This window comes from Vitis riparia, chromosome 8 (genome assembly GCF_004353265.1).
Source record: "Vitis riparia cultivar Riparia Gloire de Montpellier isolate 1030 chromosome 8, EGFV_Vit.rip_1.0, whole genome shotgun sequence".
NCBI classification, from domain to species: Eukaryota; Viridiplantae; Streptophyta; class Magnoliopsida; order Vitales; family Vitaceae; genus Vitis; species Vitis riparia.
In genome coordinates, this window is record NC_048438.1 from 18,511,616 (window position 1) to 18,522,946 (window position 11,331).

The 11,331-nt window shown below is 32.2% G+C and overlaps 1 protein-coding gene across 3 annotated transcripts; it reads right to left on the reverse strand.

Annotated features, from left to right (window-relative positions):
• Nucleotides 1–403: 403 nt before the first annotated feature.
• On the reverse strand, nt 404–7,093 carry LOC117920869 (aspartic proteinase-like protein 2). Of its 3 annotated transcripts, XM_034838536.1 has the most exons (11): nt 6,709–7,093; nt 5,763–5,892; nt 5,435–5,685; nt 4,569–4,796; nt 3,563–3,725; nt 2,327–2,400; nt 2,100–2,196; nt 1,900–1,966; nt 1,224–1,295; nt 944–1,126; nt 404–754 (listed from the first exon to the last, which is right to left on the reverse strand). In XM_034838536.1, exons 1-10 carry the CDS (start codon nt 6,957–6,959, stop codon nt 951–953), a joined length of 1,509 nt encoding a protein of 502 aa, XP_034694427.1. In that variant the 5' UTR covers nt 6,960–7,093; the 3' UTR covers nt 404–754; nt 944–950. The 3 variants fall into 3 exon arrangements, with proteins under 3 accessions (XP_034694427.1, XP_034694426.1, XP_034694428.1); XM_034838535.1 differs by having other exon boundaries at nt 404–1,126; nt 6,709–7,092; XM_034838537.1 differs by lacking the exon at nt 4,569–4,796 and having other exon boundaries at nt 404–1,126.
• Nucleotides 7,094–11,331: the final 4,238 nt, after the last annotated feature.

The following is an 11,331-nucleotide window of genomic DNA, read 5'->3' on the forward strand; positions in this document are numbered from 1 at the left end:
TGATTATACCCAATGAATAAATATTACAATAAATTCACAGCATTAATGTAAATTTTAAACCGGTATAAAATATTGGAGGTAATATCGTTTTTATCACATGGTTTTGACCAGGCTGAGGAAGTAGTGATATTTACTTTACCGTGCTTTAAGGTTATTTAACCTTTTGACAATGAGTGGTTCAATAATAATCGTAGGCAGTAGTAACTGATGGAAAGATGGTCAATGAAAATCATCAAACTGATAGATGGTGTTTGGAATATCCAAGTACGGCAATCAAACATGCACAGAACCTTTTCTTTTTTTGTGTTGGGGTGGTTGATGGTTGGGTCATGTGAGAGGTGACATCTCTCAAAGAACTTAAATAGAGTCTCCAATACTAATTTTAAGATGATGTGAGAAAGGCTTAATAATTGAGCGTATGATAATATAGCACTAATATATAAATGATCATTCACATCAATCAATGCTGTCTCGGAAGCAACAATGGGATGGCAGTGAAGCAAGGGAATTACATTGTTCAGTGGGAAAAAAGAAAGAACAAAACAAGCTAACAAATACCAATCTTTTTTTGCAATTACCTAATAGGCCTTACAGATATCGAAGTGCTGTACTTGGGCACTGTACATCTCTTGCTAACTCAACATAGCTGCTTTGTGGTTTGTACCACCAACGATGCCATAGTTCAATTCTTCAACCCTCAAGAAGTGGTGCAGATACAATTTACAAGGCGGCATTGCTCAAGATGCAGTACTCTCTAGGAGGAGGAAATTTTGGTTAGAAGAGGGTACACAACACCACATTTGCCAGCAATCAGAATTTGAATTATATAGGACAAGAACCAGCTACTGCTAGCAATCCAAATAATAAGGGAACTGTTGGCCAACCACCATAAATAAGAATTGACCAGGCCAAAACACATTGAACAAGGAATGGGATTTCAAACCTGAGGCTTAAGTTACAAAGAATAGGAACCCACTGAACACTAAAATGTGGATAAGGAGAGCCTTAATGCTTCTAGGGATCGGCTCAAAGAGCATGTTCTGTGACGAGCTGCTCATACTCAGCTGTCCTGAATTTATGAATTCATCCTTACCAGATGTTACAGAGACATTTACAGACAATGAACCTGAAATGGGAAAATTTCAAAAGAACAGGTACTGAGTCAGAATCCCTACAAAATAACCAACAAACATTTCATAGGGGGTATTGCTGATTGAACTCACAGTCATAGTTAGCCCATCCAATCCGTTGATGAGCAAGGTCATAAACAAAGATTTTATCCTTAAGAACAAGATCTGCAAAAAGAAGAAACCATGGAGATGTGAGTGTGAAGCATGGTATTGGAAGAGTAATGGAACATCAAAATGCTGCAATTCAGATTAGATTATACGTTCATGCACATTTTGCAAAATTATAAATAAACAATGCTCCACAACTGATTCTATCGATGGTTTTTATTTCCAAAAATAATTGAGTTGTAGTCAGCCAGACATTAGGTGTAGATTAACGAGTATATAAGAAAACACTAGACAAACACTAGACAAATACTAGAACACAAAAGAAGAGGAAAGGCACACCAAAGAAGCAGAAAACTAGAACAACAGAAATGCAATTTGATAAAAACACAAAAAATTTGGCTGCACAATAAGTGAGCAATTTGCTGCACCCCCAATACCAATACATCACATCATACCTGTGAAGTGTTGGGTCATTCCTGTAATGTATGGTAAAACTTAGTTACTGGATACCTTACATTTTACAGAAATGATTCAACACCCACGGTAGCTGTAGATGCAAACACTACAAAATTGGTGGTTGGACTGATAGAGCAAATTGTCGCAGCCCCAACCAAGTATGCAGCATAAGTTCATTAAAAGAGGCTGTAGTCCAGGGTCCAACCTCCTAAAATTGTTATCCCTGGCTCTGCAACTTTCTGAAATCCAATGCACCACATTGCAGCACCATCCTGTAATACCAAGATTGCAAATGACAAAAGAAATAGTACAGCACATCTCACTAGTGACAAGTGAAAACAGAATCATGTCTACTTCCATAAATTCAAGGAAATTAAAATAAAAGATGCAAGTTGAACAACTTACAGAAAAACCAAGATGCATAAGGTATTCTCCTGGTTTTAAAACCATCGATGCACCGCCAGCGAAGTTTAAACTGACTGGAGGAAATATTTCATCTACACTGCACAACAAACAGATTTGGATCCAGTCAGTATTTAAATAATGAAAGTAAAAACAAAAACTTGCAGAGCCTTTCTTGAAATAAACATGGCCCAAAAATCACTGCTTGGTTAATAAATTAGGAAACCAACCCGGTGGAGACTAGATAACACTGGTTTCCTTTTGAAAGGACAGGAGTCGTAGATGATGAAACAGTTGCAGTTATCTGTGCATTCAATGTTACAAATCTAAATTCAGAACACGCTGAAAGTAACTTTAACAAATCTCCAATTCAAGAAAAAACAGCTTGTTACCAAGCTTCAAATCCATCACAACTGTGAGAACTTGTCCTCTTCTAAGTACAGAAATTGGCAACAAAGTGAACATTAAGCTTATGTCCCAGAAATTACTAAGAAAAGAAAAAAAAATTACTAAGGAAAATGATTTTTTATATATTTTGATAAAGGTGAGAAAAAAATACTAATGAAAAAGAGGAAGAAAAATGCAAAAAGAATTTTCTCCCCATTTTCCTTGGATAAAGGTAAGGAAAGTTCCTCAACAATTCAAATTTCCTTCAATTTTTCTATAGACAAACAAACAAGAGAAATTCTATAAAATTTTCTTACATTTTTCTTTCCTTGTATTTTTCCTTTTTATTTTATTTCCTTCAAACTTCGCAAGAACTAAACATAGGCTAATGTTTACCTTGGAGATTACGGCAAGCACCTAATTATAGAGCTTCCCAATTGTTAATAACACTACAGTGTTACGAATGAACAAAAATAAAAAGAATAAACAATTACAAAGTCTTATAAACTTTCTGGATAAGCGGTAATTATCGACTTGGCAAAAACCAACATCCACCCAAGGAACTAAATCTATTTATGCCTTAATAGGTAGTTAATGTTTTTTCCATATATAGAATCTTTATTATAGACTAAGCAATGAGGCCAATGAGGAGGATGCACCATCAAAATGGCCTATTTAGAGAGCCCACGATGAAATGTAAAGGATTTTACTGACCACATCCATTTCACATAACAAAAACCCATGTCACAGTGAGGATCAAACTCATTAACCGAATTTTTTTTTTTTTGATAAGCAAGGAAAACTCATTAACTGAATATCATTTATAGGGTTATCATCAACTGAATATGATAACCCTTCTCCCTTTCTCTCAAGTGTTTATACGTTTCTGTCCATTCTAACCTCAACTTTTATGCAAGTCAAGTTGCTTATCTGGAGAGAAAGAAAAGTAGATTTAGTTTAATAAATAAATAACATTACATTCCTATTTTTTTATTTTTTTTATTTTTTGTGATAAGTACACATTCCTAAACTAATTACTAAGAAGTTAAAAAGAATCGGAAAGAAAAAAGAGAACTTACAGCGCTTACAAAAGGATCATAAGCGGTTTCCACTAGGTATGTCAAAGTTGTTCCAGAATCAACAATTGTTCCTTGGTTGTCTGATGTTGCAAACACAGCCGGATCAATTGGCAGCAGTTGCCCATTGACAGAAATGCTCTGCAGGTTTAGATTATAATGAGACCTGAAAGTTTGAAAATGAAAGCAATCAAAAATTTTGCAGAATTGCCATTTAAAATATAAACAAATATTCACACCACTGTGGATTAGTAACAGAAGGTATTAATATAGAACTAATTAAAAAGTGAAGAAAATGTGGCAATAACAATACATGTTTGCATGAGATAAATTCATATATAGAGCCAAAAATCTAAGCTCATCCAGCAAACAGCAGTTGCAGATTGGCAATAGAAATATATTTAATAAGGATATGGTTCAGAAAATTCCCTCTACCACAAGGAGTAGACAACAAATAGTGTATAGCTGTTAGTAAAAAAGGATTGGTGGAGAACTTTCCCACCAAAATTTGCACAACATTCAACAAAAGTTCCCAGAGAAAAAAGTGCAGGTCCCATAGGAAACAAAAGATTGAATGAATTTAAGCATAGGTTGAAAGGCAGTGTGCAAAATTAATCCCAAGTGAGCTGTGAAATGAGCATTTGTACGGTACCAAACATCAATCTGTTATGCACAATAACTGTTAAAGAACCATATACTAGTGAGATACACTGAATGAATGAAATGTTACTCTTATTTTTCTTTGGTACAAACTCAATTACTACCTACACACAGTCAAATATCTAAAACAAGCTTAAAAGTTGAATTAGCTAAATAGACAAGACCCTATGGACCCTTAGGATGTAACAGAGATAGTACAGAATTGAACTGCAGTACATGGGCCAACAAAAAAGGTGTGCATATGAACAAAAAAGTAGCTAGTTCTAAGTGCTAAGTATATAATCAAATATTGAAGAAAAGATTGCTGTTGACAAAGAAGAAAGTTTCCCATACTGGAAAGAGAACATACTGTGATGGCACAAGTGGACTATAAATTATACTTGGCTCCAAAATCTCACCGAGGACCAGTTTACCCCCACCATCTCCTTCTCCTTTCAAGCAATGGGAGAAAACCTTTGGTGTTATCCCTAGCGATGACAATTGTGACACAACAGATAGATCCTGCTGGCCAAACCCAAAAATTCCATCAATTGCCTTATCCATTTTAGTCAAGTCTCCGGATTGGTAGGTGCTACACCTGTTTCCAACACCACCATCCAAGACAATGAGCTCCAACTAACCAAACCAAAACAAATGTTGACGTGAGACTAACAGCAACTTAAATAGAAATGGAGAGAAGAGAAAAGCAAAAGATGAAAAAACACACAATTGTTGATTTATTGCATGTTCAATGCAGATTTGAGATATATTCCATAAAAGGTAAGCACTCCTCAAAGCCTTCTGGTTTAGTTATAAAACCCTTACCACTCCTCCATTGTTTACATAAATAAATCACCATTAACCTAGGAAATTCTGCACCATTAACTATTGTTTTATAAAAATAATTTAGTAATCATTCTCCAGTGCCATAACAAGTGCTATAATAGGAACTTTAGGTAAAGATCATGCAAGTGAGGAGATGACTCCAATGACCCAATGTTCTGTCAATTAGTGTAATGTAACTTTACAGTTGTTATTGTATATCTCACTAACAACCATGAAACTCTTATGCTAGTAATGGTACCCACGTAACAGTTATTGTTGGGAAAAAACCTTGTTGATGTATTTTTGAGGTGGATTTATTCTTTGATTCTTATGCTTATCTTTTCTCTCTGTTGGTATTGTTTAATCCCACATCAAATACACCAGATTTCTATACAAGTCATAACAGCTCACCCAAATACAATGGAAGCTGAGGAGTTAGCAATCAAAGAGTCCCCCAAAACTGTGTCAAAATAGAACATGTCGGATACATAATAACCTGTTGTCCCACTTCCATCCCCATAGTGGAATGAGTAACTGCACTGATTGCTCTGAGGGGAGCACTCAGCTGCAGTGGTTTGAACTAGGGAAGTGCATATTGGGTGTGAACAGGAGACTAGAGAAGTGGTTGATGAGCTGGAAGGATCAAAAAAACTGAGCTCAATCTGCAAATACAAAAAATGAAAGTTAGATATCAAACTGTATTTCTTATTCTAGAAACTCAGATGAAATAAATTTTTACTCCGAGTCCGCTAGTTCTGGGGCAATCATTGCACGAATTGCAGGTAACCCACAATATATCACTTCCAGTATCAATCTGCACATTGAATTCCCTTGGAGGAGAGCCCAGTTTCACTTTTGTAAAATAAAGCCTACCATAAGAGCAAGAACCCAATAATGGAAAACAGTTTAATCAATGCCATATCAGAACCATATTTTGAATACGAAAATCACGAAATAACTGTTAGTCCCATCCTCAGAAGAAAAGACAAACAGAACAAAATGAGAAGCAAGGGGAAAAGGGAAGAAAGCAGAACATCAAACATTGATCAATTCATGGATCCGGTCACAAGCAGCAAAATGCTCGAACTCCCAAAACAGAGGAACCAAAGTAAACAACGGTTCAACTATAAAGGATTTTGAAAAAAAATAAAGATCAATGTAGCCTTTAATATCAACCAAAATAAATCTATAAAAAAAACTGTTGAAAATTAAAAAAAGGCAAACCCCGTCAACTCTGAGACTCTTCGACAATTTGGTTAGCAAGAAAATGTGAGAAAGTTAAAAGAAATTAAAATCCCGACTATCATATTCCCATAATTTTTTTACACCAAAAGAAGTGACAAAAACAAAAATCTCCACACCCCGCTGAGACTAGTAGAATCACTGGCCAGGTTGAATTGAATTTTTCTCTTTCTTTGAAAACCAAAACAACGGAACCACGGAACTCATTACTCTGCTTTTCCTTTTCCATCTTCTCATTCATCAAAGGCAACATATTTGGATTCTTAAACACGAAGAAAAAAAAAAAGTATCCGTAAATAAACATCCAAAACTTGCATAAATGACAGACCAACACGAATCAAAACCACCAATTAAAAGGCCTATAAACAGTCAAACAATCATCTGACAAAAAAAAATCAGAAAATAAAATTATAGACAGGGTTTGCGGGCTCTCATAAAATTACCCAACCAGGTACGGATCGGAGGTACCATAGACGGTGAAATCAACAACACCCCCAACTACACCTCGCAATAATCGTCCGTGCCGGGCTTGATCACGAGCCCTGAGTACCTCGAGCTCGACCCGCTGGTTCACCGGAAAAGCCCTCTCCAGAGTGAGAAGGCTGGCCGGAGAACCACAGTGGACTACGGCCGCCGTCAGTAGAATGGCGGCGAAGGCCAAGATCAGGGCCAAAATTGAAAAAGACGACGGCATTGGAATTGGTTCTGTGGTTCAGTAGCAAAGATCGATGTGATTGCTTTTCAGCATTTTTAGAGAGATAGAGAGAGAAAATGAAGGGAGGCTTTAGAGAGAGAAGAGGAGACCAGTGTCATAGACAGAACAGCTGATAATAGAAGATTCAAATTCGGATTAGGAGTCAATATATTACCTGAAAGATAAATTAAATTAATAAATTACGAACAATGATTTGGGCACCGCCTACTCTTTCTTTGACTCTTTCCCATCCCCCTCATTGACTACCTTGCCGTGGCATTTTGTTGTTCCATCGATTTATTTCTCCACAAATAATCTACCAATATTCAAAATAAAATAAATTATTGTTCCTTTTATTTACAAGTAATAATAATAATAATAAATTTTTTAATCCAATTCTTAAGCTGCAAGTAAGAGCTCCGCCACGCTAAATCAACATCATCTTCTTAAAACACTGCGGGCTTTGAGTCAATAAAAAATAATTTTCATGATTTCTTCACTCAATAGCTCAACCACTGAATTTAACAATGAAATTATTAAATAAAATTGACTGAAATATCAATATCACGTGTTACTATTATAATATATGATTGTCTTTCTTGTCGGGCATCATTTATGGACGAAAGAAGCATTGTTCAAAGGTCGCGGTTCAAGCGGCCGAATCCATGTTCACATTCTACCACTCGGCTTGAAATTGGGTACAAGTTTCTCACGTCTTTCTAAAGGAGATGCATGGAGGAAAAAATGGGCGGCTACTTGACCCTGCATTTGTTGGGCTAATAATGGCAGCAGGACCCATGACAACGAGCGTTTCTCCTCCTTCCCATCCAATTAACCTTTTCCGAATTCAATACTATGTATTGCATTTTTAAAATAAGTGAATGCGATATGACAACCTTTTGTATAAATATTTTTTTCGTAAACTCTACTTTTAGTAATTGCTTTTCTTTGTTTCTATTTTTATTTTTTATTTTTTAAAAAAAGGAAACATCTTTCTTAAAGTTGAATTTTAAATTTCAAATATCTTATGTCTTAAAACATTTAGTGCCAAAATTGGAAAAGTTGATTAATTTTCATATTATAGAGTCTGCTAATTGTTTTAAAAAACAATATGAAAAAAATGATTTTTGAGTACCATTTTTGTAAAATAAAAGTCTATTTAAAAAAATTAAAATATTTTTAACATATTTTTAAATATGTTTTAAAAATAATTTTTTATATATAGTGTTTTATTTCTAATTATTATATATTTGTATAATTATTTTTTGAAATCATCATTGAAAATAAGTGAAGACAACTGAAAGTTGTTATATAAAATATCATATAAAAAAATAATTTTTGATTATTAAATGTATTTTATGTGTTTGTTATGGAGAATAGACAATTGTTTTCAAAAATAATTTTTAAATTCTAATTTTCTATTATTTAAAATAAAAAATAATTATTTAATTTAAAAATATATTTAAGTAAAAAGAATTTTGAGATTTTTTAAAATATTTTATTTTTTTAGAATAAAATTTAATTATTTTTAGTTGTTTTTCAAATGTTAATAGAAATAATTTAAAATATGATAATATTTTATTAATTTTTATTCTTGAAAATAGTTAACATTTATTTGAAATCCTTGGTATTGACATTTGAATTGAATATTGGGGGATGGTGATGGAAACGTGAATAAAAGACATTAATTTGTCCATTTATCCACTAAATTGTTAAAATTTTCGGCTCAAAATTTGCTGCGACGTGTGGTGGTTCACGTATTTCTTTATGATGTTTCAAATTTCAATGGTGTGTTTACGACATTTTCCAATTCAGGAGACATGATTTGATATTTTGAAAAAAGAGATAAGCAGTTTAACAATTACTCACTTTTTTGGTTCATTAAAAATAATAATCTGACCCTTTGATTTTCCAACGGTACTATTCTCGAGCCGCAGTCCGACATGTTCTTTTTCCCTAAAATACAGCTATGATCCCTTTTATTTATTTTATTTTATTTTAAAAATGAAAAATAAATAAAGTGGGTTAAAAAGATGATTTAAAGCATAAAGCTAAGTCGAAGATGAGACATTTTTTAATCTCATTTTTGGACAATAATTATCAATTGCAATTTGGTTTATTATTTCCTTTTTCCATGTTTTGTTATGTAAAAATAAAACAAAAGAAAAACTGATTTTTTTTTGTTTCTTTAAATTTAATTTATTTTTTCTCTTTAGTATAAGAACTAAATAATTTGAAAATATATAAATTTATATTTAATTTTAATTATGTTTTATTTGTTTATATTTTCTATGGTAATAAATGAAAATTTAGTTTTTTTTATATTTTCTTTTTTTCTTTTCCTAATTTTTTTTTCTCCAAAAAAAAGGTTTATTTTTAAAAATTTTAATTATTTGAATCTTTAGACTTTGGTTTTTATTTTAAATTCTTCTCTCATTTACGTCAATAAATGAGAAAGATATTGGATATTAAAGATATCACATGAATAAATGAGAAAAAAAATAGAAAATTAAAGATTCATCACATGGGAAAACTTAATTTAAAACAAACAAATACATGAATTCGTAGTTTTGATTCTCTGCAATTTCAACTTACATATTATCAAAGGCTTATAACAAATGCTACTACATATAGATATGGTAGGGAGTCACCATTTGAAGAGTATCTCGAAGCTTCTATGGAAGATGTTGCACATAAATATGCCAACTATCTCTAACATTTTCATATTTGAGTACTCCTAAATTTTCTGCTATATCCACATAATAGTATTGTCTATTGTATAAAATAGGATTACAATCGAACTAATGACAACGTAACCATGATTTGAAGTCTTCTATGATCTAATTATCATCTCCAAATTTAATGATGTCAACTATTAAATGTCCCAATATAATGTTAAATCCAATAATCAGACAATCAGAATAGAGGAAAAATGTATTTTATGAAATTTGACATTTGACCTTATTTGTAAAATATTTATTATAACTTTTGTAAAGGGATCCAAGAAAAAAACATAATTATTATCTCGTGAACCCGTAAGTAGCCTGTCATGGTTGAAAGAGTAGACCCTCGTATGGGATAATTTTGAAACATTAGTTTAGTAGGTGATGTTGTAATATGGATTGAAAAAATCAAATGTCCAACTTATTCCATGCAACAATAAGTAAGGAGATTGGTAATATAAACAATGAGACATAAGCTACGAAAGAGGAGTAACATCTCACCATGACATACATGTCGCCCTAAACTTATGATAATTACTATAATATACATGGCATGGTGTTAAACTTAAAAAGCTCTTCGAGGATACTAAACCAACTATTATCTTTTTTCTTTTCATCTTTCAATTTTCGAGCAACTCCCATAGATAATAAGGATGAAGTAACAATGGTTTATTGATATAATTTTTACTTTAAATGATTTAGAAAATATTGTAAAAACTTCAAATAAAGATGATAACTTTTATCAATATTATGTACTTTCTCAAGGTTTAATGATTAAACCTTAAAAATAAATCAATGCCACCAAAGATTTCTATAATTTAAAATAAAAAGCGGATAAAGAATGTCATATGTCATTCTTTTCTCTTTGATACAATTGTGTTGAAGTAAAGTATGAATGTTAATAATTTAATGAACACTTATTTTAAGTATGAAATAAGATTAAGAAATTGACCCAAATAAGAGAATAGAACCACACTAGGAATGTAAATAAAATTACCTAGTAAAAATAGGTAAATCTCACACCTTACGACTTATTAAGGGGTATTTAGTGAAAAAAAAAACTAAATTTTGAAAGGTGAAAAAAATTACTGGTCTCTATTTTTAGGTGCATTTGACAATATAAATTTTAAGTGGGTAACTTTAGGGACTTACAAAATTACAAATATTTACAATTTTTTTATTCCATCCTTGTACTTTTTTTTAATAAAATAATTTATTTTTATTCTTGATTTTTTTATATAAAAGTTAACTTCTTTTAAATTGAAAATTTATTATTACTTTATAAAATACAATAAAATCAAATTCTATAATTATGGACCCTGCATTTTGGACGATGCGTTCCCACTCGATGGCGAAACTCGCTTTTCATTTATTTATTTGGTTAAAATTTGATTTTTTTTAGGAAATACTTGGAGTCGTCACTTATTTTTGTTTTATTTTTAAAGAGAAAACAAAATAAGAAAGAAAACCCTAAGTATGACTCCTTATTTAGAAAAGATGGTTTACGAAAAACCAAATTTAGGTTTGGGGGTCAGGTTACTTATTGGGAATGTACATAACACCCCTTTAAGTCCTTAAAAATGAGTTTCTACTAATGAAATGAAGCAAACATGACAATTGATAAGGAAATCAGTGGATAGCAAAATGAA